The sequence below is a fragment of the Gobius niger genome (assembly GCF_951799975.1).
Source record: "Gobius niger genome assembly, chromosome: 16".
Taxonomy (NCBI): Eukaryota; Metazoa; Chordata; class Actinopteri; order Gobiiformes; family Gobiidae; genus Gobius; species Gobius niger.
In genome coordinates, this window is record NC_136867.1 from 26,709,043 (window position 1) to 26,736,064 (window position 27,022).

The window sequence follows — 27,022 nt, forward strand, 5'->3', positions numbered from 1 at the left end:
CGGCCCCAGAGATGCACATTTATGTGAAGAAACCAGTATTTAAGCTGCTTAAGATGTTAGCATGCTACCGGTTAGCATTTAGGTTCAACAGCTCACCTCTGACCTCTCCATGAGAAAACCTTGAACCACACTCCAAACATCTAGCCTTGGATACAACATGTGACAGAGGTCAGTGTTTCCTCAGTGCTCATAGATGTGAGCCACACATGTGTTTATCGTGTTGAGACCAGCTGTCAATGGTTGACAGTTGCTAACCGGTAGCATGCTAACGTCTTGAGCAGCTTAAACACTGACTCAGACTGAGACTCTGTTGACATGACAAACTGTAAAAATTACAGAGAAAGGATTTTTGTTTCCTTTTTTATGTGTTAATTTAGTGAAACAGATGTTTAGCAAATCCTGCTGTAGCTCGACATACAGCGCTGCTACGTCTGTGCCACATTTGCTGTTTATATCAGATAAACGTGTGTCTCTGAGGCCGTGTTTTAACTGTTTACTTATTGAGCAATGATTACGAGTACATAAAAATGCCACTGTCAGTCAGTAGTCTTTCATTTTCATCCTGAGTAGAGATATTGCTCGGTATTCAAAATGGCCGCCGGAACTATGTGTGATGTCATTGGAGACGCATGTAAAATTCTGTATTTCCCTCCCCCTACATGTTCCAGCCATGTCCTAATGTGTAGAATGAGCCCAGACAACTGCCTCTAAAATGTCACTCAAAAAGATGTTAATTCGGGTCCGAAGTGCCGTCATGCACAAGCTTGATATAGAAGGTGCAGTTACACGAATGACCTGAGGTGGCAGTAGTGAGTATAAAATAGCAAACTTGCATCCAGCCCCTTTAAACCAAGTTGTATCGTTGTTTCCTTGTACCTGATTGTTCAAACTCAAAACTGCCCTCAACATTATTAAAGCCCATAATCCAACATTATGTCGGTTCTGAGCTAAGCTGAAGCTGTAAATCACACCGTAAATCTGATCGATGTCAAAGATCTCCCCCCTGTGCTTCTGACTCTGCAGAAGGAGGTGTGCGCTGAAGTCCAGCAGAGGGCAGAAGAGGAGAGACAGGCTGCGGCTGAAGCCAAGAAGGAGTTGGACAAACAGAAGATGAAGAACGACGAAATTGAGACCAAGTTTTCCGCGGCGAAAGATCGGCGCGAGCTGCTGACGGAGGAGATGGAATCGCTGAAGGTGAGACAGTTCACGACTTCACACGGGTCTGAACAAAACTAAAGTCCCCAGTGTTACTATGGTGTTAGAGGGAAGCGCTTCATGCACATAGACCAGTAGAAAGAAAGACTGAAAGAAAAAAACAAAGTAGTAATCCTGTTTGAGTGTAAAAGTCTGATTTTTGTACCATTTGTGACATAAATAATGTGAAACAAAGCTTGTAATGATGTGAAGATCGTAATATTTCCAAAGAAAATACCATAAAAATGTATCAAATGCATATTTCTGCACTTAAAACACAAACTGCATACATTTAAAGCTGCATCGCTAGATGAGCCACCGTGGCAAACAGCGACCTCACCACAACACTCGCCTCACCCCTACCTGCTCCCGCACCATGTAAACACAAACATGTTCAGAGATCATGTATGTTTGACACTAAGCGGCTAACACTGTTAGAGTTTAACATTATGACACAACGCTCAAATATAAGTTATTTTAAATGCAAAATGGTTAAAATTATTCTATCAACACAGACATTTATATCATTAGTCTGGTGTTATAAGTGATTTGCCTCAGGTGCTCTGTGGAGCGGGTCAGACTGTTTTTAATGCAGGCTAGCTGATACCATAGAAATGCGCTAGCCTTGCATTAGCCTAGCGCCACAGAACTCTTCAAACATAAGAACTGCATGAATTACAAAAAAAAATATTTCCAGAAATCAGCAACACTCTGGATAACAAGGAAATGTCAAAAATCCTGAAATAAGTAACTAATCTTTTTTACTAAAGTAAGAGTCTTTATCGCTATCTTACACTTTGTTGGTTAGAAAATGCAATATTGTTCTAAATATGCTGAAACAAAATAGAACCTCATTGTGAAAAGCTTCTAAAAGTCGATTGTTATTGCAGGAGGTGCAGCAGAAGGTGGAGACGGAGTGTGCGAGATACGAGCGCAACATGAAATTCATCGAAAACAAATCCAAAAACCAGGAAGAAAATGTTCAAGAAATGAAGAGCGAGCTCACCCAAAGGGAAGAGGAGCTGCAGGTGAACGGAGAGCGACGTGTGGCCTTCAAGTGTCGGTGAACTGATTAATAAAGGCAGTTTTTTTTTGGACAGGATTACATGGCTAAAGCGATGGAGATCTGTCCGGAGCAGCCGCAGGTGAAGAGCAGCACGAGAACCATCGAATTAGAAATAGGTCGACTCAAAAAGAGGTTATTGGTTTACGAGAGCAGCCACGGAGACCAGGAGACCGTCGTGAGGTATTCATGGTCGACATTATCAAACTGTATTTTTAATTGCAGCCTGTAGGGGGCACAATGTCAATGTCAGCAGTGCAAATAAGTGTAATGAGTTCATGATGTTCCTGTGTTTCCTGAGCAGAGAGTACGCAGAGGCTTTATCGCTTTACCGGCTCAAAACCAGCCAAGTGCGGGATTTGAAACGCTTCATCGACTGTTTGGACAACATCATGTCGGACCGGCAGAACAGATACAAGACCCTCCGGAGGTGAGAGCTGCACCGACAGGCATTATTAAATCAACACTGCAGTTTTAGATCATGAATGAAGGGAGTTCAGCGTCCCTATGGCCTTGTGTTTGAAACTGTTCTTCAGTCGACTGGACCTGACCCGTCCTCGCTGTATGAGGGCCATAGGGCTGATTTATTCAGGACATTCATGTTAGGTGCTTCAGAGGGAGCCTGTTTAAAAGACAAAAATCAGTAGATTCTAAAACATAGAAGGGTAAAGGCTCATTCATGCTTCATAAGACGCAAGAACTTTGTTCTTACACCGAGAGCTGCAAAAACAAAATTATTTTTTGCCTTGTAATCATGGAAATGGCATCAGTTACTTGGAAGTAAATACTGTTTTGTTGCAGCTCTCAGTATAAGAACAAAGTTCTTGCATCTTGTGAAGTATGAATGAGCCTTGTCTTTATCTCTTGTTGTTTTGAATGTATAAGCAAAAGTCAACAACATTAAATACATAAAACAGGAACACAAACTTGTGACTGATATTCACAGCGATGTTTCTCAGCTGCCCTGAGCCCAGTTTGGGGGAGACTCATAAAGCTCTGAGTTCTTTCCGGTGCAAAAAAAGTTCCTCTCAGTTTCAGTTCTGGAGATATCAGCCTTTTTATTAGCCAATATCGGGAAGTTGCTAATATTGAAAAAAAGCATTGAATTTGACTTTGTGCTACCTGTTTAAACCATGTAAGACTTTTCTGATTAAAAAGGAAATGGAAATGGTAATGACTCACTTCCCTGTGTCTTGCTGCAGGTCGCTGTCGGTTCGGTGTAAACTTTACTTCAACAACTTCCTGGTTAAACTCAACTGTAACGGATTCATGATGTTCGACCACAACAACGAGACGCTCTCCATCTCTGTACGTCTGTGTTTCTGCTCTCTTAGAAATGTCCTGCTCTTACACTTACTTTGAACCGCAGATTTGGGATTATAGGATAGAAATAGCACAATAATTAGGGATAAAGACGGAGAAAATGCCAATTTTTTTAAGGATTCGAACGATAAAAACTGAGGGCTTGACTGATTTATGAATATACTTTTTAGTAAACGTGCTTTTTAAGGGCTGGACTTGTTCTGGGTTTTAGGTGATAGCGAATCGACTTGGACTTGAACTGGGATTTTATTTGAAAGACCTGGACTTGGACTTGCACTTTCAAAACTCAGACTTGGATTTGCAAATTAAAGGCTTGGACCTGGACTTGAAACTCGACTACAGCTCTGCTGGGTGAGGGGTAAAGGTAAAAGCATGTTACCGTCAATGCAATTAGGTTTGTGTCCAGTTTTGTGTGATTACCAGGGTTTGTGCTAAAATTAAGGCCTTAAAGTCAATAAAAAACATTAAATCGGATTCAAATGGACAAATTCTAATGGCATCATTTATTTTAAATTTGTGTCATTTATTTGAGATGAAACAACCAAGTCACTTCCTTTAACCCTTTAATGTTACCCCCAGAGCCAGAAAAAAGGAGACAAGCCGGTCCAACCTTGAGCTAAACCAGTCTAAACTTGATCTAAACTTGATCTAGACCAGTCTAAACTTGATCTAAACCAGTCCAAAATGGCTCTAAACCAGTCCAGACCAGCATAAAACCAGTCCAAACTTGATCTAAACCAGTCTAAACATGATCTAAACCAATCTAACCTTGATCTAAACCAGTCTAAACTTGTTCTAAACCAGTCTAAACTTGATCTAAACCAGTCTAACCTTGATCTAAACCAGTCTAAACTTGATCTAAACCAGTCTAAACATGATCTAAATCAGTCTAAACTTGATCTAAACCAGTCTAAACTTGTTCTAAACCAGTCCAACCTTGATCTAAACCAGTCTAACCTTGATCTAAACCAGTCCAACCTTGATCTAAACCAGTCCAACCTTGATCTAAACCAGTCTAAACTTGATCTAAACTAGTCTAACCTTGATCTAAACCAGTCTAAACATGATCTAAAGCACTCCAACCATGATCTAAACCAGTCTAAACATGATCTAAATTACTCTAACCGTGATCTAAACCAGTCTAAACTTGATCTAAAAGAGTCCAAACTTGATCTAAACCAGTCTAAACTTGATCTAAACCAGTCCAAAATGGCTCTAAACCAGTCCAGACCAGCATAAAACCAGTCCAAACTTGATTTAAACCAGTCTAAACTTGATCTAAAAGAGTCCAAACTTGATCTAAACCAGTCTAAACTTGATCTGAACCAGTCTAAACTTGATCTAAACCAGTCTAACCTTGATCTAAACCAGTCTAAACTTGATCTAAACCAGTCTAAACTTGATCTAAACCAGTCCAACCTTGATCTAAACCAATCCAACCTTGATCTGAACCAGTCTAAACTTGGTCTAAACCAGTCTAACCTTGATCTAAACCAGTCTAACCTTGATCTGAACCAGTCTAAACTTGATCTGAACCAGTCTAACCTTGATCTAAACCAGTCTAAACTTGATCTAAAAGAGTCCAAACTTGATCTAAACCAGTCTAAACTTGATCTGAACCAGTCTAAACTTGATCTGAACCAGTCTAAACTTGATCTAAACCAGTCTAACCTTGATCTAAACCAGTCCAAACCAGCATAAAACCAGTCCACACCAATCCAACCCTGATCTAAACTTGATATTTTGAGTATTACACACTTGGTAGAGAATGGTAGAGATAAGAATTAGAAACAACACATGATTCATTAAAGTGTGCTGTCCCTAACGGTTGAGCAAACTATTAAAGGGTTAATGCTGCCCCTGGACTAACAGCATCAAAACTCTCTAAAGATGCATTTTCTTCAGTATTTATATTTATTTTGTCTTCCCCGGCGCAGGTGTCTCCTCCGGGCCAGGAGGACGACGAGGTCCGTGACATGCGCTCGCTGTCGGGGGGCGAGCGCTCCTTCTCCACCGTCTGCTTCATGCTCTCTCTGTGGGAGATCACCGAGTCCCCCTTCCGGTGTCTGGACGAGTTCGACGTTTACATGGTGAGGCCGCCGAAGCCGCACTGCCACCGGTTCACAGCTTTCCTAAACGCTTTCCCACTTCTGCTCAGGACATGCACAACCGCAGGATCTCTCTGGATTTACTGATGGAGCTGACGGAGCGGCAGAATCTGAGGCAGTTCGTCTTCATCACTCCACTGGGCACCAGGTCAGTCGCTCACACAAGGAGGTCATCAATATTGAAGGGGATTCACTAAAGTACTGCACCTAAGTAGACTTTTTTTATTACAACGTATTACTTTTACTCCACTGCATTTGAAAGACATAGGGCCTCATTTCCTAGTTATCCAGAGTGTTGCTGATTTCTGGAGATATTTTTTTTTGTAATTCATGGAGTTCTTGAAGAGTACCGTGGCGCTAGGCTAATGCAAGGCTAGCACATTTCTATGGTGTCAGCCAGGGGCGGACTGGGACTGAAAAACAGCCCTGGACTCTGACCAGCCTGGCCCAAATTAGCGTAATTGTGCACTTCCACAAATCCTGTGGAATCCACAAAGCTGTGCAGGAGGAAGAGGAAGGACGAGGTGGAGCTGACCAGTGCAGGACACCACGCTCTGAGACGGGGACAAGCCCAGGAGGCGGTGCACCGTTTCAGATGATCAGAGGAGACGGAGGATGGAGAAACTAGCTGCCCTCTAAGGTCATGCGGGTGGAGTGGCTGAAGGACAACGAGATCATCGACCCGGCCGAGGACAGGAACTTCTACATCACCGTGGACACAACCTGATCATCAAGCAGGCGCGTCTGTCCGACACGGCCAACTACACCTGTGTGGCCAAGAACATCGTGGCCAAGTGCAAGAGCTCCACCGCCGCGGTCATCGTCTACGGATTTCCCATCAACCAGTGCTCCTCCTGTGACCAAAACAGTGAAGATGGCGGCCGCGACACAACGATCTTTCACCAAAGACAAAAAAAGAGTGGAAAAAGAGTGGTGCGCACTGAATGGGTGCTGCTGCCGGATGCTCTCTCATCGAATGCAATTTCTCCATCTGTGAGATCAATAAAGTATCATCTTATCTTATCTTATCTTATCTTATCTTATCCATATTTCAACCTCTTACCACCCGCCTTAGCCTTATTGTCCCCAGTTCGGCTTTTTTTATTTTTTTATTGGTATCATCAGCAAAAAGAACTGGAAAGGTGGTCATTAATATAAATAATAAATAATAATGGTCCCAAAATTGAACCTTGTGGTACACCATACATTCCGTTTAAGATTCATATTTTTTTATACCGGGCTTTACCCAAATCTAAAAGCTTCTCAACTGGAGAGCAACAATGCAACACCTCATTTGAAAGCTAAGACCTACAAAAGTGATGGTAACTTTTTGTCACGTCGCCACATTTTTGTCATATTTTTGATTTGTTTGTTTTTTTCATTATTTTCTGTATCAGGTTTTTTTTTTTTGTCCGTGTTTTTCTCATGTTTTTGTTGCCTTTTCATTATATGTTTTGTCACTTTTTTGTTGCTTTTCCGGCACATTTTTGCTTTGTTTTCATCCTCTTTTTCTCGCTATTTTGATGCTTTTCTTTTTTGCTTTTAGATTTGGGTAAAGCTCGGTTAAGGCGGGACCGGTGGCCCTAGAGCCAGTGGCCCTTCTGTGCTCTTCCAGAATGGACATATGGCCAGTCCGCCCCTGGTGTCAGCTAGCCTGCATTAAAAACAGTCTGACCCACAGAGCACCTGAGGCAAATCACTTATAACACCAGACTAACCATATAAATGTCTGTGTCGATAGAGTTTTAACAAATTTTACCCATTTTGCATTTAAAATAATTTATATTTGAGCAGCATCAGCTTCGTGGTTGTATAAGCTACGCAGCGGCGGAGTGATCTGCTAGAAAATAGTCCCTCAAAATGCGATCATTCATGTGATGTAAGGTCAGTTTTATTCCAAAAATGATTCTATGGACACAGACATTTATATGGTTCTGGTGTTATAAGTGATTTGCCTCAGGTGCTCTGTGGAGCGGGCCATACTGTTTTTAATGCAGGCTAGCTGATACCATAGAAATGCACTAGCCTTGCATTAGCCTAGCGCCACGAAACTCTTCAAACATAAGAACTGCATGAATTACAAAAAAAAATATCTCCAGGTACCAGCAACACTCTGGATAACTAGGAAATGAGGCCCTATGTCAAAAATCCTGAAATATTCCTTTAATATAGAAGCTGCAGTTACGTGTAAGGCCTAAGGTGGCAGTAGTGAGTATAAAAAAAATACTTGCCTCTAGTCCCTTTTAATGCTTTTTAATGACGTGTAAGGCACAAATCATGTATTGACTTAATGATTTTTAATGCCGCCCGTAAACCCTGAGTAGATCCTTCAGAAGGAGCTCATTTAAAAGACAAAAATGAGCAGATTCCAAAACCTCTACTCGTTACACTTTGGTTCGTAAATGTTGGAGTGAAAGTGTTAATAAGCTGCTCAAACTTCTCGATTCCAGCTTCTTGCCTCGGTCCAGCCTGATAAAGATCCATCAGCTGGAGAACCCTGAAGAGGAGGAGCCGACCAGCTGATCTGAACCCGTCCTGAAGGGGGCGCCGTGATCAGTATTACTCTGAGCCATGAACTTGCATTTGACACTGATCCTCTTTTCTATCATTGTGTGTTGAAAATGTGTTTTTTTATGTTGTAAATAGTCGTTTTGAAGATGTTTGTATTGGTACAATGCACAACAACACAGTGGCTTTAGGAAGCATTCATAACCCTCTATTTATTATTCCTGTTTTCATATAGAAGTCTCACACTGAAACAGTTCATTAAAATTATTTCCGGTACTTTTAATCTTCAAAAAAACAACAACTTGAATCTAATGTTTTTTATGAGTGAGTGGTGATGTGGGTCTGAAACTGTTATGTTGAGGGTGTTGTTGGTATGTGTATTGGCTCCATCTAGTGGTGTAAAAATGTACTATAGCCAAACTGAAAGAAAACCAAATTGTATTGCGGTTGGATAACTAAGTGCAAGGTATTTCTTTCACATGTGAACTAGTGATGGGTAGATGATACACACACTGAGGTATCGTAGTATTTCTGCTTTTGTTTACCAGTGGATGTAAAGTCAAAAGACCGCACCATCATAGTCCATCATCTGATTCGATCTCACGACCCTACGACTCCTGCTGACATTGCTGTAATACCACCCCCTTGTGGCCAGGGGCAAAATCCCATTCATTTCAATGGACATGAGCCAATCCTGCAGGTTTTTCTGTCTTTGACCTTTCGACTTAATTTGCACTTCTGATATGAAACCATTATTATGTATCCATCCCAGAGGACAATGATGAACATCGGCAACCCCTCCTATCATCATCTTGCTTTGGGGCCCACTCCTATGGAAGCCCGTTTCCGCCATGTTAAAAAATAAAAGCCCAACAGGAAGTCGAAATTTCGAGATTTAAACTCGTAATTTCGAGATTTAAACTCGACCCAGAGATGCTGTCTGTATCTATAACCCAGTTTTGAAATATAGCCCAGCTGTGATTCATTCATTCACAAGAACGTAACAAAAAAGCAACAAAAAAAAATCACAAAAATGACAAAAACACAATAAAAATATGATAGAATATTTTTTATTTTTTAAATGACAAAAAAGGGACAAAAATGCAACAAAAAACAGCAAAAAGTGACAATAGCTCAACAGACAAAATGCAACAAATATGACAAAAAAAATGACAAAAACACAATAAAAATATGTCAAAATATTTTTATTTTTTAAATGACAAAAAAATGACAAAACAAACAACAAAAACATCTGCAATAAACCAGGATGACTGAGAGCAAGTGTGGGACAATGGAGGCGACAATCCGGTGTTTTCATCAACACCAAACGCAACATTCACACATACAGGAGAAACTCGGAAAACTACAATATCGTTCATTTATTTCTGTAATTCAACTGAACATGTGAAACTAATGTATGATATAGACTCATTAGATGCAAAGTGACATAATGTATAGCCTTTATTTGTTTCCATTTTGATGATTATGGCTCAGCTTGGAAAAACCCAAATTAACCTCTTAACTCCCGCCTGAACCCAGAGGATCTTTTTCCTCACGTCATCAGATTTTTTTTTCTCCATCATTTTTTTGTTGGGTATTCAACTCATTTTTGTAATTTTTTTTGTCATTTTATTGTAATTTTTTTCAACATTTTTGTCAATTTTTAGTAATTTTTTGTCAATTTTCTTTTTCTTTTTTTTTTTTTACTTTTTTGTCAATTTTTTGTAATTTTTTTGTCAAATGTTTATCACATTTTTGTCCTTTTTTCCGTCCATTTTTAATCACATTTTTGTCACATTTTGTCACATTTTTTCGTCATTTTTTTTATATCAAATTTTTGTCATATTTTTGTTATTTTTTATCATTTTTTTTGTCGCATTTTTGTCATTTTTTTGGTCACATTTTTGCCACTTTTTCATAAATTTTTCCTCACTTTTTTGTCAACGTTTTCTCACTTTTTTGTCACATTTCCATCATTGTTTTCGTCTCAGTTTTGTTGCTATTTTCACAGCTTTTTTCCAGAAGCTTTTGGACTGGGGTAAAGCCAAACTGGAGAAAATCTCAGAAAACTAAAATATGTTGAATATTTCCTGTAAGCCATAATCATCAGTATTATAACAAAGGCTTTGCATGTAAAGAGTCTATATCATATATTAGTTTCACATGTGAAGTTGAATAAAACAGAAATAAATGAACTTTTGAAGGATATTGAAATGTTCCGAGTTCCTCCTGTATTGGGATGTGACTGAGAGCAAACGTGTCCACATGAAGCAGACGTGTTGTTGTTGTTGGGGTGAAGAGTCGTCCCGGGCGTCTCCTGTCCTTAGACCTTTCTTCACGGCGAGGAAAAACTCCAAAACTACCCAGTGGGAGAAAAGAGAAACCTCGGGGAGAACCAGGGCTGAAGAAGAGATCCACTCCCATGGACGGACAGGCAGACTGACCCGGGGCTGGGGGGGTCCGGGTGAGTGGGATTAAAATACAGAAATTATGAAAGGAGGGGAGAGAAGAGGGAGGGAACGAGAGAGAGACTCGCTTTTCTTCCTTTAGGAGAAGAGAGAGTTAAACTTTGGGGTTAAGGGGGAGAGAGAGAGCGAGACTCACCCATCTTTGTTTAGGAGAGGGGGAGAGAAAGGAGGGAAAGAGAGAGAGAGACTCGCTTTTCTTCATTAAGGAGAAGAGAGAGTTAAAGTTTGGGGTTAAGGGGGAGAGAGAGAGACAGACAGACAGAGACACAGAGAGAGAGAGAGAGAGAGAGAGAGTGAGACTCACCCATCTTTGTTTAGGAGAGGGGGAGAGAAGGGAGGGAAAGAAAAGCGAGTCTCTCTCTCTCTGGAATTAAGGGGAGAGAGAGAGACAGAGAGAGAGACAGAGAGAGAGACAGAGAGAGAGACAGAGAGAGAGACAGAGAGAGAGAGAGACTCGCTTTTCTTCGTTAAGGAGAAGAGAGAGTTAAAGTTTGGGGTTAAGGGGAGAGAGAGAGAGAGAGAGTTAAAAGGTTGGGAGTGGGAGGGGGGAGACTCACTCCTCTTCCTTTAGGAGAAGAGAGAGTTAAAAGGGGGGGTTAAAAGGGGGAGGGGGGGGAGACTCGCTTTTCTTGGTTAAGGAGAAGAGAGAGTTAAAGTTTGGGGTTAAGAGGGGGGAGGGGGACTCACTCCTCTTCCTTTAGGAGAAGAGAGAGTTAAAAGGGGGGAGGCTTTTGGGTTCAGCAGCAGCAGAAAGACCTGCTGATGGAGTTACACACACGGGACCACAGTGACGGCTTCTTGTTTAGCTCCAGGTCAATGTGAGTGTAAAGATACCACACGACTGTGGCCTCAAATACCTCCGTGTCCATGAGCAAGGCTTCACAGACTCCCTTGGATTTGCCGTATTCCTTGTTGAGAGACCGCATCACATCTTTGACCACGTTGTTCAAGTTCTTCTGGAGTTTTCTGCACTGCCAGTCCTGCAGGTCAATCACTATCTGGGCTTTTTGAGTCAGGCGATCTGCGAAGGTGCGATAACTCTCCTCTTCTCTCTCGCGCAGAGGAACATTCTTGTAGATTTTTCGCGTCAGCTCCATGACGACAGTTTGAGTCATGAGCTGACCTTCAGTCGGTGCTGCTGACTCTGGGCGAGTTTGAGGAGGGACTGTTTGTGGAGATGACTCTGTTTCCTCCTCGAGTGGAGTACGCAGGACGATGGCTGGTACATCTGCTGAGACATTCGAGGGCACACATGCTTTGGGATGGGTCATACTTCGCTCGAATATGTCGTACCGTTGGCTGTTGAAGGAACGCTGCTCCATGCAGATTTCATACAGGTCCACGTTGTTCAGATAATCCAACGAGTCCTGCTGCGTGAAGGCGCAGAGTTTCTTGATGAATTGTGCCACTTGAAATTGCACAAAAGTGCTCAAGACTGGGAAATGTGTTCCCGTCGTTTGTCCCATGTCGAACAGAAGGGCAGGTTGTGAGCCAGCTCGTCCCGTGAGAGCGGCCTGCTTTCTGTGGAGGTCAAACACATGAAAGTGGCAGAACATCATATTGACCAGCTTGTCCAGAAGCCTTCTCATATCTTTGCTTTGGAGGTATTCATTGACCCTTTGCTGACCGGCGCGTGACCCAGAACACGGCCCCATATTCATCTGTCGGAAAATGTCGGCCACATCTTGCTGGATTTCGTCAAAGTCTTTCTCTGGCGTTCTGAGCGGAGATGCCACTGGGCTCGCCGCTCCGTCAGGGGGAGATCCTGACGCTGACGGCGGACTGGCAGATGAAACTTCCATCATTATTTGACTGTCGATACTTTCCTGCATTTTTTTGAAGTTCTTCCTTGCAAAAAGGTGGAAACAGGGATAGCAGGGACCTTTTTTCCGCTCGTCCACTGATCCCGCTGACCTGGCGCGCTCTGGTCTCGCACAGGAACACGTCATCGCGTTCAGGCACATTCTCAGACATGTTTTGGCGCGATCTAACATGTTCTGGCTCGTGCGCACGCTCGGCATTTTGGAAGCGACGCTTAACTCCGCCTCCAGCGAGTCCTGTGACCCCGTGGAGAGGACGGTGTTGACGTTCTGAGAGACCTCGTTCTCGATCAGGACGGTGAGCTCTTGAGACTCGTTGCTCAGATCCACAGCTCGAGTGAGGGGGACGTTCAGAGCCTGGCCAAATATTGAACCGATTGACTGTTGTAAAACGGCGCTGATGGTTTGAAACGCCCGGTTTGCCTGCTCCTCATCCAGACACCTCACTCTCACTTCGTCTCTGGGTATGACCAGTCTCAAAACGTTTGCTGACAAGGTCTGAATCAGCTGGACGAACATTGAGAGAAGAATATCTGTCGTCTCAAAGCTGCAAGTCCCATTTCCGAGCATTACCCATTCAGCAGGGCTTATCCGCTCAAAGTGAGTCCTCACGATTTGGAGGAGACCTTCCGAGGTGACGGTGATCTCTCCGTGAGCCTGCAGCTTCATCATCTCCATCGTTTATTTTGTAACTACGAAACCGTTACAGAGAAATGTGTGTTAGACGCCTGTCCTGCACTGAGCTCTGATATGAAGTGACTAACCCTCAGAGAACCACACGCTTACATCACCTTTTCAAACATTCCGCATATCATTATAGAGTTCTTTACCCATATATGGTCATGTTCAAAGCAGCCGACAGGGGAGAAGCAAAGAACACTTCTAATTCTCCACCAGAACTTTAAAGTACATGTGACACTTCAGACACAATTATATTTTAGATTTTGCTAAAGATTGTACTCAGCTTTCTACAGTTTGGACATTTCTTGTGATGTTGGTAGTTTCACTTCCTGATTGGACACAGACAGGAAGTGACATCGTGGAAGGCAAACAATTCTAAACTGTTGCCATGCCAACCGTGTTAACCTCTTAACTCCCGCCTGAACCGAGAGGATCTTTGTCCTCACGAAATCAGATTTTTTTCCCATCATTTTTTTGTTGGGTATTCAACTCATTTTTGTAACTTTTTTGTCATTTTTTCGTAAATTTTTGTCACATTTCTGTCATTTTTTCGTCTATTTTTTTAGCACATTTTTGTCATTTTTTTTCTTCACATTTCTGTCATTTTTTCATCAAGAGTGGTGCGCACTGAATGGGTGCTGCTGCCGGATGCTCTCTCATCGAATGCAATTTCTCCATCTGTGAGATCAATAAAGTGTCATCTTATCTTATCTATTTTTTTTAATCAAATTTTTGTCTTTTTTTGTCACATTTTCTTAACATTTTTGTAATTTTTTTGTAATTTTTTTTATCATATTTTTGTTATTTTTATCACATTTTTGTCGTTTTTTTGTCCATTTTTTTGTCAATTTTTTGTCAAATTTTTTGTCACATTTTTGTCATTTTTTTTCAAATTTTATCACATTTTTGCAACTTTTTTGTCATTTTTTGGTCATATTTTTTAAATCAAATTTTTGTCCAATTTTTGTCATTTTTTATTTTTATTTTATTGTCAAATTTTTATCACATTTTTGTTATTTTTTGTCACATTTCTGTCATTTTTTCATCAATTTTTAATCGAATCTTTGTCATTTTTATCACATTTTTGTCATTTTTTTGTCAATTTTTTGTGATATTTTTGCCATTTTTTCATAAATTTTTCTCACTTTTTTGTCACATTTCCGTCATTGTTTTCGCCTCAGATTTGTTGCTATTTTCACAGCTTTTTTCCAGAAGCTTTTGGATTGGGGTAAAGCCAAACTGGAGAAAATGTGCTCGGTTCAGGTGGGAGTTAAGGGGTTAAGTCAATGGGAAATGAGTCAAACTGCTGGAACGTTACCTTTAATCATGTCACTTCCTGTCATTAACTTAAAAATTAAAATAACTTTCCTGCCTAATATGTATTTATTTTAATCTTTTGTTACTTTATTGTCCCATAAATTTCATATTACAATTACACGATTAGCATGTCAGAATTAACACATTTACATCACATTTACCTCTTAAATCCCACTTTAACCGAGCACATTATGTCCAGTTCAGCTAAAAGCTTCTCGACTGGAGGGTTCACAGCCTGTCGACCAGTGTAACGCCTCATTTGAAAGCTAAGACCAACAAAACTGATTCAGCAGGGTCATTTTGGTATTTTATTTTGTTATTTTTCCCCCCACATTAAATGGCTTCACAACATCAGTGACCATGAGTGAAAGAAAAGTTTAGTGTTTTCATTCATATTCTTTGAGAAATGGCCAATAAAATCCACCAGGGGGAGTAAACTTATACCTGTACTTCAATATAATTACTTTCTTATGAACCTACACACAGAACGTGCTGTAATCTTAAGTGTTCTTCTTTTTCAAAATGCTTCCTTTTCTTGCTTCTTTCTGCACTTGTTTCCTTGTTTTTTCTTTGCTTTCTCGTTTTGTCCTTTCATTTCTGCCCCTTCCGCTCAAAGTACATTTCAATCTCAATTAATTAAGTGATTAATTAAAAGGACAGAGGCGCGTGGAGTCTGGATTTAAACTTCTCGTCTTCAGTCTGAAATCTTAACGATCTGTTTGCCGATGTTTCCTCCTTTCATCATGGAGCAAAACGCAACTGCAACGACAAAAGAAGCGAGGTTAAAGAGACGCTCTGGAACTTTAGTGTCCCCTCCTCTTTCCTCCTCTTTCCTCCTCTCTCCTCCTCTCTCCTCTTCTCTCCTCCTCTCTCCTCTTCTCTCCTCCTTTCCTCTTCTCTCCTCCTCTCTCCTCCTCTCCTCCTCTTTCCTCCTCCTCTTTCCTCCTCTCTCCTCCTCTTTCCCCCTTTCTCCTCTTCTCTCCTCCTCTTTCCTCCTCTTTCCTCCTCTCTCCTCTTCTCTCCTCCTCTTTCCTCCTCTCTCCTCTTCTCTCCTCCTCTTTCCTCCTCTCTCCTCTTCTCTCCTCCTCTTTCCTCTTCTCTCCTCCTCTCTCCTCTTCTCTCCTCCTCTTTCCTCCTCTCTCCTCTTCTCTCCTCCTCTTTCCTCTTCTCTCCTCCTCTCTCCTCTTCTCTCCTCCTCTTTCCTCTTCTCTCCTCCTCTCTCCTCTTCTCTCCTCCTCTTTCCTCCTCTCTCCTCTTCTCTCCTCCTCTTTCCTCCTCTCTCCTCTTCTCTCCTCCTCTTTCCTCCTCTCTCCTCTTCTCTCCTCCTCTCTCCTCTTCTCTCCTCCTCTTTCCTCCTCTCTCCTCCTCTCTCCTCTTTCCTCCTCTCTCCTCTTTCCTCTTCTCTCCTCTTTCCTCTTCTCTCCTCCTCTTTCCTCTTCTCTCCTCCTCTCTCCTCCTCTTTCCTCCTCTCTCCTCCTCTTTTCTCCTCTTTCCTCCTCTCTCCTCTTCTCTCCTCCTCTTTCCTCCTCTCTCCTCTTCTCTCCTCCTCTTTCCTCTTCTCTCCTCTTCTCTCCTCCTCTTTCCTCCTCTCTCCTCCTCTCTCCTCTTTCCTCCTCTCTCCTCCTCTCTCCTCTTTCCTCTTCTCTCCTCCTCTTTCCTCTTTCCTCCTCTTTCCTCCTCTCTCCTCCTCTCTCCTCTTTCCTCCTCTTGCCTCCTCTCTCCTCTTTCCTCCTCTTTCCTCCTCTCTCCTCCTCTCTCCTCTTTCCTCCTCTCTCCTCCTCTCTCCTCTTTCCTCTTCTCTCCTCCTCTTTCCTCTTCTCTCCTCCTCTCTCCTCCTCTTTCCTCCTCTCTCCTCCTCTTTCCTCCTCTCTCCCCCACTTTCCTCCTCTCTCCTCCTCCTCCTCCTCTTACCTCCTCTCTCCTCTTTCCTCTTCTCTCCTCCTCTTTCCTCCTCTTACCTCCTCTCTCCTCTTTCCTCTTCTCTCCTCTTCTCCCCTCCTCTTTCCTCCTCTCTCCCCCACTTTCCTCCTCTCTCCTCCTCCTCCTCCTCTTACCTCCTCTCTCCTCTTTCCTCTTCTCTCCTCCTCTTTCCTCCTCTTACCTCCTCTCTCCTCTCCTCCTCCTCCTCTTTCCTCCTCTCTCCTCCTCCTCCTCTTTCCTCCTCTCTCCTCCTCTTTCCTCCTCTCCTCCTCTTTCCTCTTCTCTCCTCCTCTTTCCTCCTCTCTCCTCCTCTTTCCTCCTCTCTCCCCCACTTTCCTCCTCTCTCCTCCTCCTCCTCTTTCCTCCTCTCTCCTCCTCCTCCTCTTTCCTCCTCTCTCCTCCTCTTTCCTCCTCTCCTCCTCTCTCCTCCTCTTTCCTCTTCTCTCCTCCTCTTTCCTCTTCTCTCCTCCTCTTTCCTCCTCTCTCCTCCTCTTTCCTCCTCTGTCCTCCTCTTTTCTCCTCTTTCCTCTGAAATTATCTCAAAATGTCAAAGTCTAAAATGTATAAAAAAGACTTACCGCCCATGTTCTCGATCCCATTCTCCACCGTCTCCAAAACCTGCGCGACAAAGCATCAGTTCCAGAGTCAGAGCGACAGAAACACGCTTTACTCTCTCTCTCACCTTGACCTGTCCAGACCGGACCAACTGGCTGAGCTGGAACATTCCCGCGTGGGCTTTGTCCATGTAGTCGAGCACCATGAAGCGCTCCCTCGTGATGCTGTTGGAGACCAGACGCCGGTGAGTCTCTTCACTGAGCGGCGGAGGATACGGCACGTCCTTGTTGTACTGGGAGATCTGACCGCACAGGATCACGTGGCCGTTTTTGTTCATCTGCAAATGCAAAAAGGAGCAAAGAGAGTTACAGGATTAATGCGTAAAAGGTTTAGGAGATCGTTTGGCTTGTTTTGTTGCGCTTTACAAGCCTGTGTTACCAAGTTTCTCAAAGCGCATTGAGGTCTCAGCTTTTATGCCGCTTATCGTGACTTCTTGTTCCACCTTTTCGTCTCTTTTCGTCTCTTTCTAGCCGTGTTTTTGCCGCTTTTTAATTATGTTTGTGTTGCTTTTCCGTCACTTTTTTTGTGGATCATTTTTTTTCCTTTCATCTCTTTCTAATCGTGTTTTTGTCGCTTGTTTATTGTGCTTTTGTCACTATTTTGTTGTGTTTTTCATCCTCTTTTTTGCTGCTATTTTGACGCTTTGTTCAAGACACTTTTAGATGTGTTTAAAGCCAAACTGGAGAAAATGCTCGGTTCAGGCGAGGGTTAAGACGCCACATTGACTGAGACACTGTCCTGATGTGTGTTCAGAAAAAAGGTATTACGAAAACCCATCTTTTGGAGTTTTTCATGTTCCGTGTGGGACAGATGTGTCTCTTGCCAGAAAGCAATATCAAGTTTCTCCGTTTTATGGGACTGTTTAAACCATTCCTGAGACATTTTCCTAACAGTATGTTTCTGTGCTTGTGCCCTCTAACAAAAGAAACAAACATAACTCAAAATGGCCATAACAATCAGAGAGGAAAACTAAACTCCTCTAAAAAAAAAGTGAGGGGGTGCGGCCACAAGGTGGGGCCCCTCCTTAAAGGGATATTTCAGGATTTTTGACATAGGACCTCATTTCCTAGTTATCCAGAGTGTTGCTGATTTCTGGAGATATTTTTTTTGCAAATTGGTTAAAATTATGCTATCGACACAGACGTTTATATGGTTAGTCTGGTGTTATAAGTGATTTCCCTCAGGTGCTCTGTGGAGCGGGTCAGACTGTTTTTTAATGCAGGCTAGCTGATACCATAGACACGCACTAGCCTTGCACTAGCCTAGCGCCACGAAGCTCTGAACTACAAAAAAAAAAAAATCCCCAAAAATCAGCAACACTCTGGATAACTAGGAAATGAGGCCCTATGTCAAAAATCCTGAAATATCCCTTACATATAGAAGGTGCAGTTACACGCATGACCTGAGGTGGCAGTGGTGAGTATAAAATGGCCAATCTAGCCCCTTTAACCTTCATTTAAATGACACTCATATCTCTGGCTAGTTCTTGCAGTGGTAGAGATTATGAATATGATTGTTTTTTTTTCACTTTTTTGACACTTTTGGGGGATGAAAATGCAACAAAAAGCGCTGAAAGCAGAGCAGGCTTTTCTGACCCGACGGTGAGAATAACTGCACCTGGGATATGACGGTGTCGCTGATGTCTCCCCCCACGTTGTCAAAGTAAACGTCCACTCCTTCGGGGCAGCACCGTTTGAGTCGAGCAGCGACGTCGTCCTGCCGATAGTCCACAGCGGCGGAGAATCCCAGGTCTTCCACTAAAGCTCTGCACTTTTCCCCAGAGCCACAGATCCCGACCACGGTGGAGCATCCGTCCAGCCGGCCGACCTGCCGAGGAGGGGGGGGGGGGCGTGTTCAACCAGCGCTTTCACAGAGACACAGAAACCCCTCCGTGTTTACCTGTCCCGCTATAGACCCGCAGGCGCCGGCCGCTCCACTGACCACCATGGTGTGCCCTTTGGTCACGTGACCTTTCTCCCTGACGCCGAACAGCGCCGTGAGGCCGGGCATCCCCACGGCGCCCAGGAAGTACGAGAGGTGACCGTCCACGAGCTTAGGGTCCAACTGCAACGCACAGAAAATTAACAACTATATTTAAAATGATTTGTTTTCCCCATTTTTTTTCTTTTTTTCAATTTCTTGCCCAATGTTTGCCCCATTTTTACAAATCATGGGGCAAACTCTCCTCCTCCTCCTGCTCTCCTCTCCTCCTCTCCTCCTCCTCCTCTCCTCCTCCTGCTCTCTTCCTCCTCCTCTCCTCCTCCTCCTCTCCTCCTCCTGCTCTCCTCCTCCTGCTCTCCTTCGCCCCTTAGGTCCATGCGGCGGCCTATCGTCTCCACCGCAGCGCCCATAAAAGGCTAGCTGGCCTCCTCCCCCTCACTCCCATGGGCGTGTGCCACCTTGTTAGCCTAGTCTAGTTAGTTAGTCTATTAGTTTACGTTCTTTTTGTAAATAAATATTTCTTTGTGCACTTTTACGTGGCCTCCGTCTCCCTCCTTTGTTAAGACTAAGAGCCAGTCGTAATAGATTGCTTCTTTGGTGGTCTACTTTATCCACGTATTAGACCTACTATTCTGAAATGTGACTCTTGTAATAGTTAAGCAGTTAATTATTCCCTCTGTTCAAGCTCCTGCTTAGGACGAGCGCTGACTCTAAATGCTAAACAAATCTAGTCTAGTAATTGTATAATTGTATATTGTTTTGCTTGTCCCACCTTCTGCAGAACTGCTGCCTGCAGAACAGCCTGCGTCTGCCAGGGCCAGTTGAAAGAGGTGACAACGTCTCCTTCAGAAAAAGAGCCGCAGAGACTGGACTGAACCAGCCCCACTCCTCCTCCGTCCACAGGCTCGGAGAGAGGCCAGGGGCGCAGGTAATCAGCCCCAGTGTCGTCGTTCATGCGGCACCTCTGAGGGAGAAAGATTATATTTCTGCTTTTTTTTCCATTATGTGTGACTTGTATTTACATAATCATTAGTACCATGTATGGGTCCACAGACAGATACAGGGTCTTCACAAGAACTTCTCCCTCCTTTAACTCAGTTGATAAAGTCGTCTCCTCCAGGCGGAAATTTTCTGGAACTGGCGCCCCATTTTTACCTTGTCAGAAAGAACAACAAAAACAATCGCAGTTAATATTTTAAAAGAAAGTGACACGTTTTAGCCACAAGGGCGCAGCAAAGTTACACGAACAAAAAAAACTAGGTCAGTGTGTACAAATTCCTGCAACAATCACATGCTTCCTACCAGGCCGAGAAGCGAGGACGACCCTCTGCACATTCATCGTTGAGCAATGTAGTTTATGCGTCGCGATGGAAAAAGGAAAATAAGCGAAATGGCAAATAAAGCAAACTGCATACGCGTTTTAGCTTTGATAGCAACTCGGAAAACTATGCAAAAAAGGTCTATATTCTGACAAATGTCGTCTCTGCGTGCTAGCAAAAAGTCCGACGTGCAGCCAATGAACTTCCGCATTCGCGAATTCAATATGTTGAAAGTTAATCGACAACAAAAACAATAAATGTCACAAAAGCATCATATAAAAGTACAACGTCGATTATAATAATATTTCAGAAAGGAGGAAATAAACTTTAATTTAGTCTATTTTTAGTTTGACTGTTTTGCGTAAGTGGAACATTACTATCTTGTTACGCTACGACTCTTTGTCCAAACCGTTGACGTCCTTCGCCAAAGGCTAGAAACATTTTTTTAAATATAAAAAAAATAAACGTTATTTATTAACTTTATGACTGCATGTTGATATAAATAAACACACTCTAATAAAGTAAAACTAAAAAAAAATATTAATAATTAATTTAATGATTTCACGGATCAGTTGCATTCGCAGCAGCTGAGCTCGAAGCAGACGTGAACCCGGGAAAGGAAGAGTGACAAGCCGAGATGCCTTTACAGTCAAAGCTGCAAAAACACCGAACAAAGGCGAGATTTTCTGCTTCGGCGCGACACTAGCACATGTAAGTACAGCAGATGTCGTTATTTTAAGCATGCCAACGCGATCTGTCGGGTGACTCCTTTTTTATGACACCGTTAATAATCCATTGATAACTTTCCACTCTGAAAAAGTTAGCACGAAGATGTCGCCAACTTTGCTAACTAGTGTTTTACTAACAGCTTTTACATGCATGACTTCCTAATAATAATCAAAACCTGTCGTTACTGTGATGTAAAGTTAGATTCCACATAATTTGATCGTGGCTTTGCAGACTTTTTTTTTTTTTTTGCAAACATGTCCCAACAAAAAACTATTATAACGCTGAACTTGTGCGTGTTTCTGGCGCATGTCCAGTTCTCTTTTAGCCGTTCTTCACGCTGCATTTAGTCTGTTACAGCTTCCTTATCTGTCCAGATCATAAGCATGTGTCATAAAACAGTTGGTACGTAATGTTTTGGGCACGTCCTCGGCTGTTTCCACTCAGCCTACTACATTAACAAGCAGCACACGAGTAAGTAGTGTCAAAAAATGTACAATTAAATTACATTTTATTTAAATTTGATAATAAATGTGCAGGAGAAAAAGGATATCATGCACAGAAAGAGACACTGGATAAATAGCATGTTGTTATGAGTGTTGTTTTGGAGGATACTTTAGTGTTTGTGAGGTTTGAATGGGATAGAAGATGATATTATATATATATGATATGCTGTAAGTATCAGTTTATGTCCTTTTTCATATATTATTGTCATAATCTTGGCAAAAAAATGTGTCTGCACTTCCCAGTTTGCCTCTCAGTGTTTATGCTGTTATAATGTCCATGTGTTAGGATCTTTCTTTGTGTTAAACTTCCCAACCCTGTGCAGGATTTCTGCGGGTCATTAACCTCTTAACCCCCGCCTTGACAGAGCACATTGTCTCCAGTTCGGCTTTACCCAAATCTAAAAGCTTCTCGACTGGAGAGCAACAGTGTAGCGCCTCATTTGAAAGCTAAGACCGGCAAAAGTGATAACGTTATTCTCACGACATCACAGTGTTTTTGTCACATTTTGTGCCTTTTTTTTATTTATTTTTTTATTTTTCATTTTCATAGAAAGCTTGTCATTCTTTTGTAACTTTTTTGTCGTATTTTTGTTGTTTTTCTGGCACATTTTTGTCACTTTTTTGTTGCATTTTTAACGTGTTTTTGTGGCTTTTTTGTTGCTCTTTCGTCGCTTTTTTTCCAACACTTTTTTGTCTTATTTTCTTTCTTTTCCGGCACGTTTTTTGCCACGTTTTCATCCTTGTTGTCGCTATTTTAACCATTTTTTCCAAGAAGCTTTTTGTTTTTTGTCAGATGGAGATTGAGAGGTTAAAAAAGCATTAAAAATCAAGGCCTAAATGTCAATAAACGGATTGAAACTCGCGTTAATTGTACATTTCTTGTAAAATGATGACATTGCTCAACATTTTTACTGTATTTAATCATCAAAAATACCATAATTAGGGTCTACAACATATTCAGTTGCAGTTTTGGCTGAAATTGACCACATTTTGTTGCCTGTTTTTTCCTCTGTTTGATGAAATATTTGCAAATCTTGATTTTTTTTCTGCGTTTGTGGCATTAAAATATAGTATTAGGACATTATAAATCATTGTATTTGACCTCTACGAACATGTTCAGAAAAACATGTGATGCTTGTTTTGGTTTAAGAGGCTCATATTACAATCTTCTCTTGAATGGAAATGCTTGCAGACAAGTTAAAACTGTTTACTGTGGTTGTGGGTACAAAGCATTAACAAGTATAATGAATATCTTTATGGTACAAACAGTCCCGGGGTCGTGGCCTTGGCTTGTGCGAAGCAGCTCTTGTATTTTGTGGCCTTATTTGACTTTGTTGTTGAGTTTGTGCTGGGACATGCTGTTCGGACAGTGCACTTAATGTATTTCACACTGGGATTAAACGTGTGAAAATAACACTAGCATTAGATTCAGCCGCTTAAACGTTTGATCCTCGGGAGTGAAAGGAGTTTGTGTGATGTTATATTTTGATGACAGTAATGCAAGACTGTGATGATGAAGAATTGCGTATTTTGGTATTTGCTGAAGTTGCTATGAACATTTTCCTTTTCGATTCAGTTGTGTTTAATTTGCGACGCCCTAGTCACTAATAACCACTGTCCCGTCTAAGGCCGTGTCAGTATATCCATACGAAGTCAAGCTGAGGATCAAACGCAAAGATATAAGATATTTAATCAGTCCAGTGTATCGTCCATACGAGCTGGTGTTTTGGGCGCCTGTAAACGAACATTTCCCAAACTAGGTCCCAGAGGAAAGATCTCAAAACGCCGTTTACGTGACGTCTCCGCAGCTTTTACTAAAACGATGACATCACAGCTCCAGAGTCTGTGATCCATAATCTACTGACCTTATAATGAGTTTTCCTCATGGATCTATGAGGGTTTGACTCCGCTCCTCTTTGCTCCACTGTCAGCCAGTAAAAGACAGTAAAAGTCACTGACAGGTTTTTCCGCTTTAGTCCCGTTACGTCTGAAGAATAAACTCTCCTCCTCGTCTCTTCTGTAGATCCTAAATCCTTGAATCAGTTTCATTTTCAAAGTTTACGTTCCACAAAGCTTACTGCATGCGCCCTCTGCATCTTGTTCTATTCTCTGTGTTAGCGTCACAGCGCCTCACACAGGCCTGGAGGATGAATTGCACCGTTTTCACAGACCTCAATCGACATTTACTGAGCCGGCTTCGTGCTTACAAAGAAAGTTTCTGAAAATATAAGCGTTTTATCTTCATGTGGATATAGCCTAAGGCAGTGTTTCCTAACCTTTTTTGTCCCACATGAGGCATTAATGAACACTTCAAGTACCCCCTAACTTGAGGAACAACTGATTATTCCATGGCTATAGTAGAGTGGTATGTTCAAAGTATAGCCACAATACTTCTAATGAAAAAGAAAGTAATGTTCTACTCAGTTATTTAAATCTGAGGTAATTCCATGTACCCCTGCAAAGTGTCCCCGTACCCCTGGTTGGGAAACACTGGCCTAAGGCACATAGTAGCTGTGATAGACGCCTCCAAAAGCAGAACATGTAGCAGTAAATCCCTGTGCACTTTAGTTTAGGCGGAAAACAAACTTGAAACCTGTTCTGTAGTGAGCAGCCGGTGCCCGACGCTGAGTGAACCATGAGTCACTTTTGTTGACTATATATTTCAGCTGTTTTTGTGGAGGACTTTCCCCGAGTAAAACAAACCACAGTTTATTATATCAGAGTTTATTTGTCATGTAAGCGAGCGCAATGGAGAGACAGATAATATATTTGACCAATTATGTGCAGGGGCTGGAACGATGCACAGTAATACAGTAATTAATTAACATACAGTAGGTAATGTGTGTATCTTAAAGCAGTGCTAAGTAACTTGTTTACCTTTATAAATCCTTTCCGTAGTCCCTGTGGGGGTAATACAAGTGTTAATGGGATGATTGGAGGGTCTTTCGTCTCCCCCTGGTGTCTCTGGTCAGAAAACCACAAGTGCAACTTTCCCTGCCCCAACCCGGAGGCCCCAATACACACTTAGGGAATCATGAAGAAGAAGCTAACAGGCTAACGGGCAAAGCTAGCTGTGGGCTAGCGTCATTTTAACAGTATTTACAGCCAAGTTTCAGTGAAAATATTATCTCCATTGTGTAATTGGATTCTGTCAGCGTAGTATTTACACTCACAGACAATTAATGAGTAAAAAAAAACATGCTACGACACCTGCAGTGGCGCTTATGGCCTCTAGGTGCATGAGTTACTTAGTTCTGCTTTAAAGATATAAATAGAAAACAGTCATGTGTCCAAAGTTCATAAACCTAATGCCATTTAAGATTAAAAAGTGCATCATCATAATAAAATGTAACAAAGTGCTGGAACTGTTCGTAAAAAATAAAGGAGAATAGAAAGAATAGAAATGCAAGAATAAAAATGCCTCCAAACACATAGCAGCACATAAACAGAGGATTATTTTGATAAAGTATCGATACTTTGCAGCATATAGTACTGCATTATATTGCAAAACAATATTTCGATATATTATCCCACCCTATGGGACCATATATAGTTTTACATCACAGTGTGGTTTTGCAGTGATGCACATATAGTATCGGAAAACATTTATTTCAATACTAAATCCTCCTATTTAAATGACTTTTAGCATAAAGACTGCGTTCACAGTCAGCAGTGAAGGAAAGGACATGGTCACAAAGCGCTTTACATGGGACAATTTTTCATTCACTCCATACTCAGTGGTGTTGAGCTCTACCTCTGGGGTAGGTGGGTCTACTCCTGGGGTTTCCCCGACCCCTGGGGTTTCCCCTGGGGGGGGTTAGACTGACAGTTCTGACCACCAGCGTTCATTCACGCACTCACTTCACTCATCCTGGCCTATTGCACATGTTTTAATGTCAGGGGTAACAGGGGGAAACCTAAGCAGACACGGGGAGAACATGCATCCACACAGAAAGGCCCCGTCCTGGTGGGAGTTGAACCCGGGACCTTCTTGCTGTTAGGTCGCGGGTGAACAAGAACAAGAACTCGCAATACTTGACCTGCTCAACACTACAACCCACAGTAGTGAAATATCTTTAAAAGCCGTCTGGTCTTCCTAAGGGAGGACATAAGCTGGAAGATTCGCCTGCTGCACATGTTTGGCTCCACACAGAAGGGCCCCACCTTTCTTGGGAAGCGAATCCAGACGAGAGTCCTTGCCAGACACTCAGCCAGCAGTTTGCATGTTCTGCCAAACCCCACCAGATCCAGGAATCACACTCATTCTCGATCTGCTTCTTGAGGTTTTTGGTGTACTGGTTGATCATAAATGGCAAAATGCAGTCCAAAAATGCAAAGTAAAACGGCAGAAATTTGACCTGCAGCTTCTTGCATGAACCTTCCTACCCGTCTTAGATGATTGTTTTAAGTTTCTTCATTATTAAAGAATAATAAGCAAAGACACACAGAGGTAGAGTGTTACTGCAGGCAGCGGGACACTTGCTGGGTCATGTCAGATTCCTTCATATTGAGCTTGTGCAACATTATCAGGCCTGACTCACTGAACTGCGGCCTATTTATAAAACCGAAGCCGAGCTGCGTTCACAGGCCCAACGTTTGCGGCTGTGGCGGAATCACTAACTTATCGTGTGTTAAATTATCGGTCTCTATAACATGTTGTTTGACCTTTAGAGCCTTGATGCAAGATTATAGACTAGACATGCACTTGTGAATAGTTTCTGTTTTTAAATAGATGTGCTGGAGTCGTGTTAAGTAGTAGTCGGCTTTCTGGATGGATAATGACATGTGATCAAAAACTTCCAATATATGAACTTCCTATTTTTGCATGATTGCCTTTTTATTCACCCTCCTCCTTTTAGTTTCCAGAAGTTTCCCTTTGTTCAGTCTCATTCCAGAGCTCTTCCTCCACGTTTCAAAGGCTGCTTTGGTGATTTGTAGTTGGACACAAACTCATTGACTCCTCGGCTCAGGCTCAGGCGCAGTCTCATCGTCATTGTCCTGCTGCATCTCCCCTCCATGTCCATTGTCCAATAGATGACCCTTTTCAGTCCGGAGCGGGAGATAATGGGCTGCTGAGTCATGATTAGTCAGCCGCTCATTCATGCACCGAATGAAAAAAAAACAAAAACTTCTGCAAAAGCTGCCACTTCTCTGTGCAGATGTGTGAATGTGGTTCTGTTCGCACGTAGACCTGGGTGTTTGGTGTTAGATCTTGAATACTGACTGTGTAATATATTGTGTGGCCGAACTTTTAGCTTTGACGTAACAGTGGCTATGTTTACACGGAGACCGAACATCTGATCCTAATCTGATTTCTGGAGTTCTCAGAATATTGAAGAGACATGTTAACAGCATAATCTGATGAAGATGTAACCTGATTTCTTTCCGGTCTTTCACACTTGTTTATAAACTAACCATCCATCCATCTTCTTCCACTTGTCTGCACCAGCCCCTATGGCTCCTCCTGCAGGTGGTGGGTCCACAGAAGGACGGCCTCATGGTTCAAACCGGGC

At 42.3% G+C, this 27,022-nt stretch overlaps 4 protein-coding genes across 5 annotated transcripts in view; 2 read left to right on the top strand and 2 right to left on the bottom strand.

Annotated features, from left to right (window-relative positions):
- The window catches only part of smc6 (structural maintenance of chromosomes 6), a 30,444-nt gene extending 22,089 nt beyond the window's left edge, over window positions 1-8,355 (top strand). For both annotated transcript variants that reach the window (XM_079573395.1, XM_079573396.1), the window contains exons 19-26: window positions 1,024-1,194; window positions 2,085-2,222; window positions 2,295-2,440; window positions 2,562-2,687; window positions 3,460-3,565; window positions 5,518-5,670; window positions 5,739-5,836; window positions 8,139-8,355. In XM_079573395.1, coding sequence (XP_079429521.1) covers window positions 1,024-1,194; window positions 2,085-2,222; window positions 2,295-2,440; window positions 2,562-2,687; window positions 3,460-3,565; window positions 5,518-5,670; window positions 5,739-5,836; window positions 8,139-8,211 — 1,011 coding nt within the window. In that variant the 3' untranslated portion in view covers window positions 8,212-8,355. The remainder of the gene's footprint in view (window positions 1-1,023; window positions 1,195-2,084; window positions 2,223-2,294; window positions 2,441-2,561; window positions 2,688-3,459; window positions 3,566-5,517; window positions 5,671-5,738; window positions 5,837-8,138) is intronic.
- Window positions 8,356-14,993: 6,638 nt separating this feature from the next.
- On the bottom strand, window positions 14,994-20,474 carry ptgr2 (prostaglandin reductase 2). Its single transcript, XM_079573548.1, has 8 exons — window positions 20,261-20,474; window positions 19,995-20,113; window positions 19,731-19,922; window positions 18,917-19,081; window positions 18,635-18,844; window positions 17,085-17,294; window positions 16,981-17,020; window positions 14,994-15,241 (listed from the first exon to the last, which is right to left on the bottom strand). The coding sequence occupies exons 1-8, from the start codon at window positions 20,295-20,297 to the stop codon at window positions 15,177-15,179; spliced, it is 1,038 nt and encodes a 345-aa protein (XP_079429674.1). The 5' UTR covers window positions 20,298-20,474; the 3' UTR covers window positions 14,994-15,176.
- vps29 (VPS29 retromer complex component) overlaps window positions 19,498-27,022 on the bottom strand; it is a 230,067-nt gene continuing 222,542 nt past the window's right edge. Inside the window, exon 6 of the mRNA XM_079573595.1 lies at window positions 19,498-19,509. The gene's annotated coding sequence lies outside the window, so the exon portion shown is untranslated. The remainder of the gene's footprint in view (window positions 19,510-27,022) is intronic.
- Window positions 20,887-27,022, top strand: part of mideasb (mitotic deacetylase associated SANT domain protein b) — an 81,327-nt gene continuing 75,191 nt past the window's right edge. The window contains 1 exon segment of the mRNA XM_079573407.1: window positions 20,887-20,988. The gene's annotated coding sequence lies outside the window, so the exon portion shown is untranslated.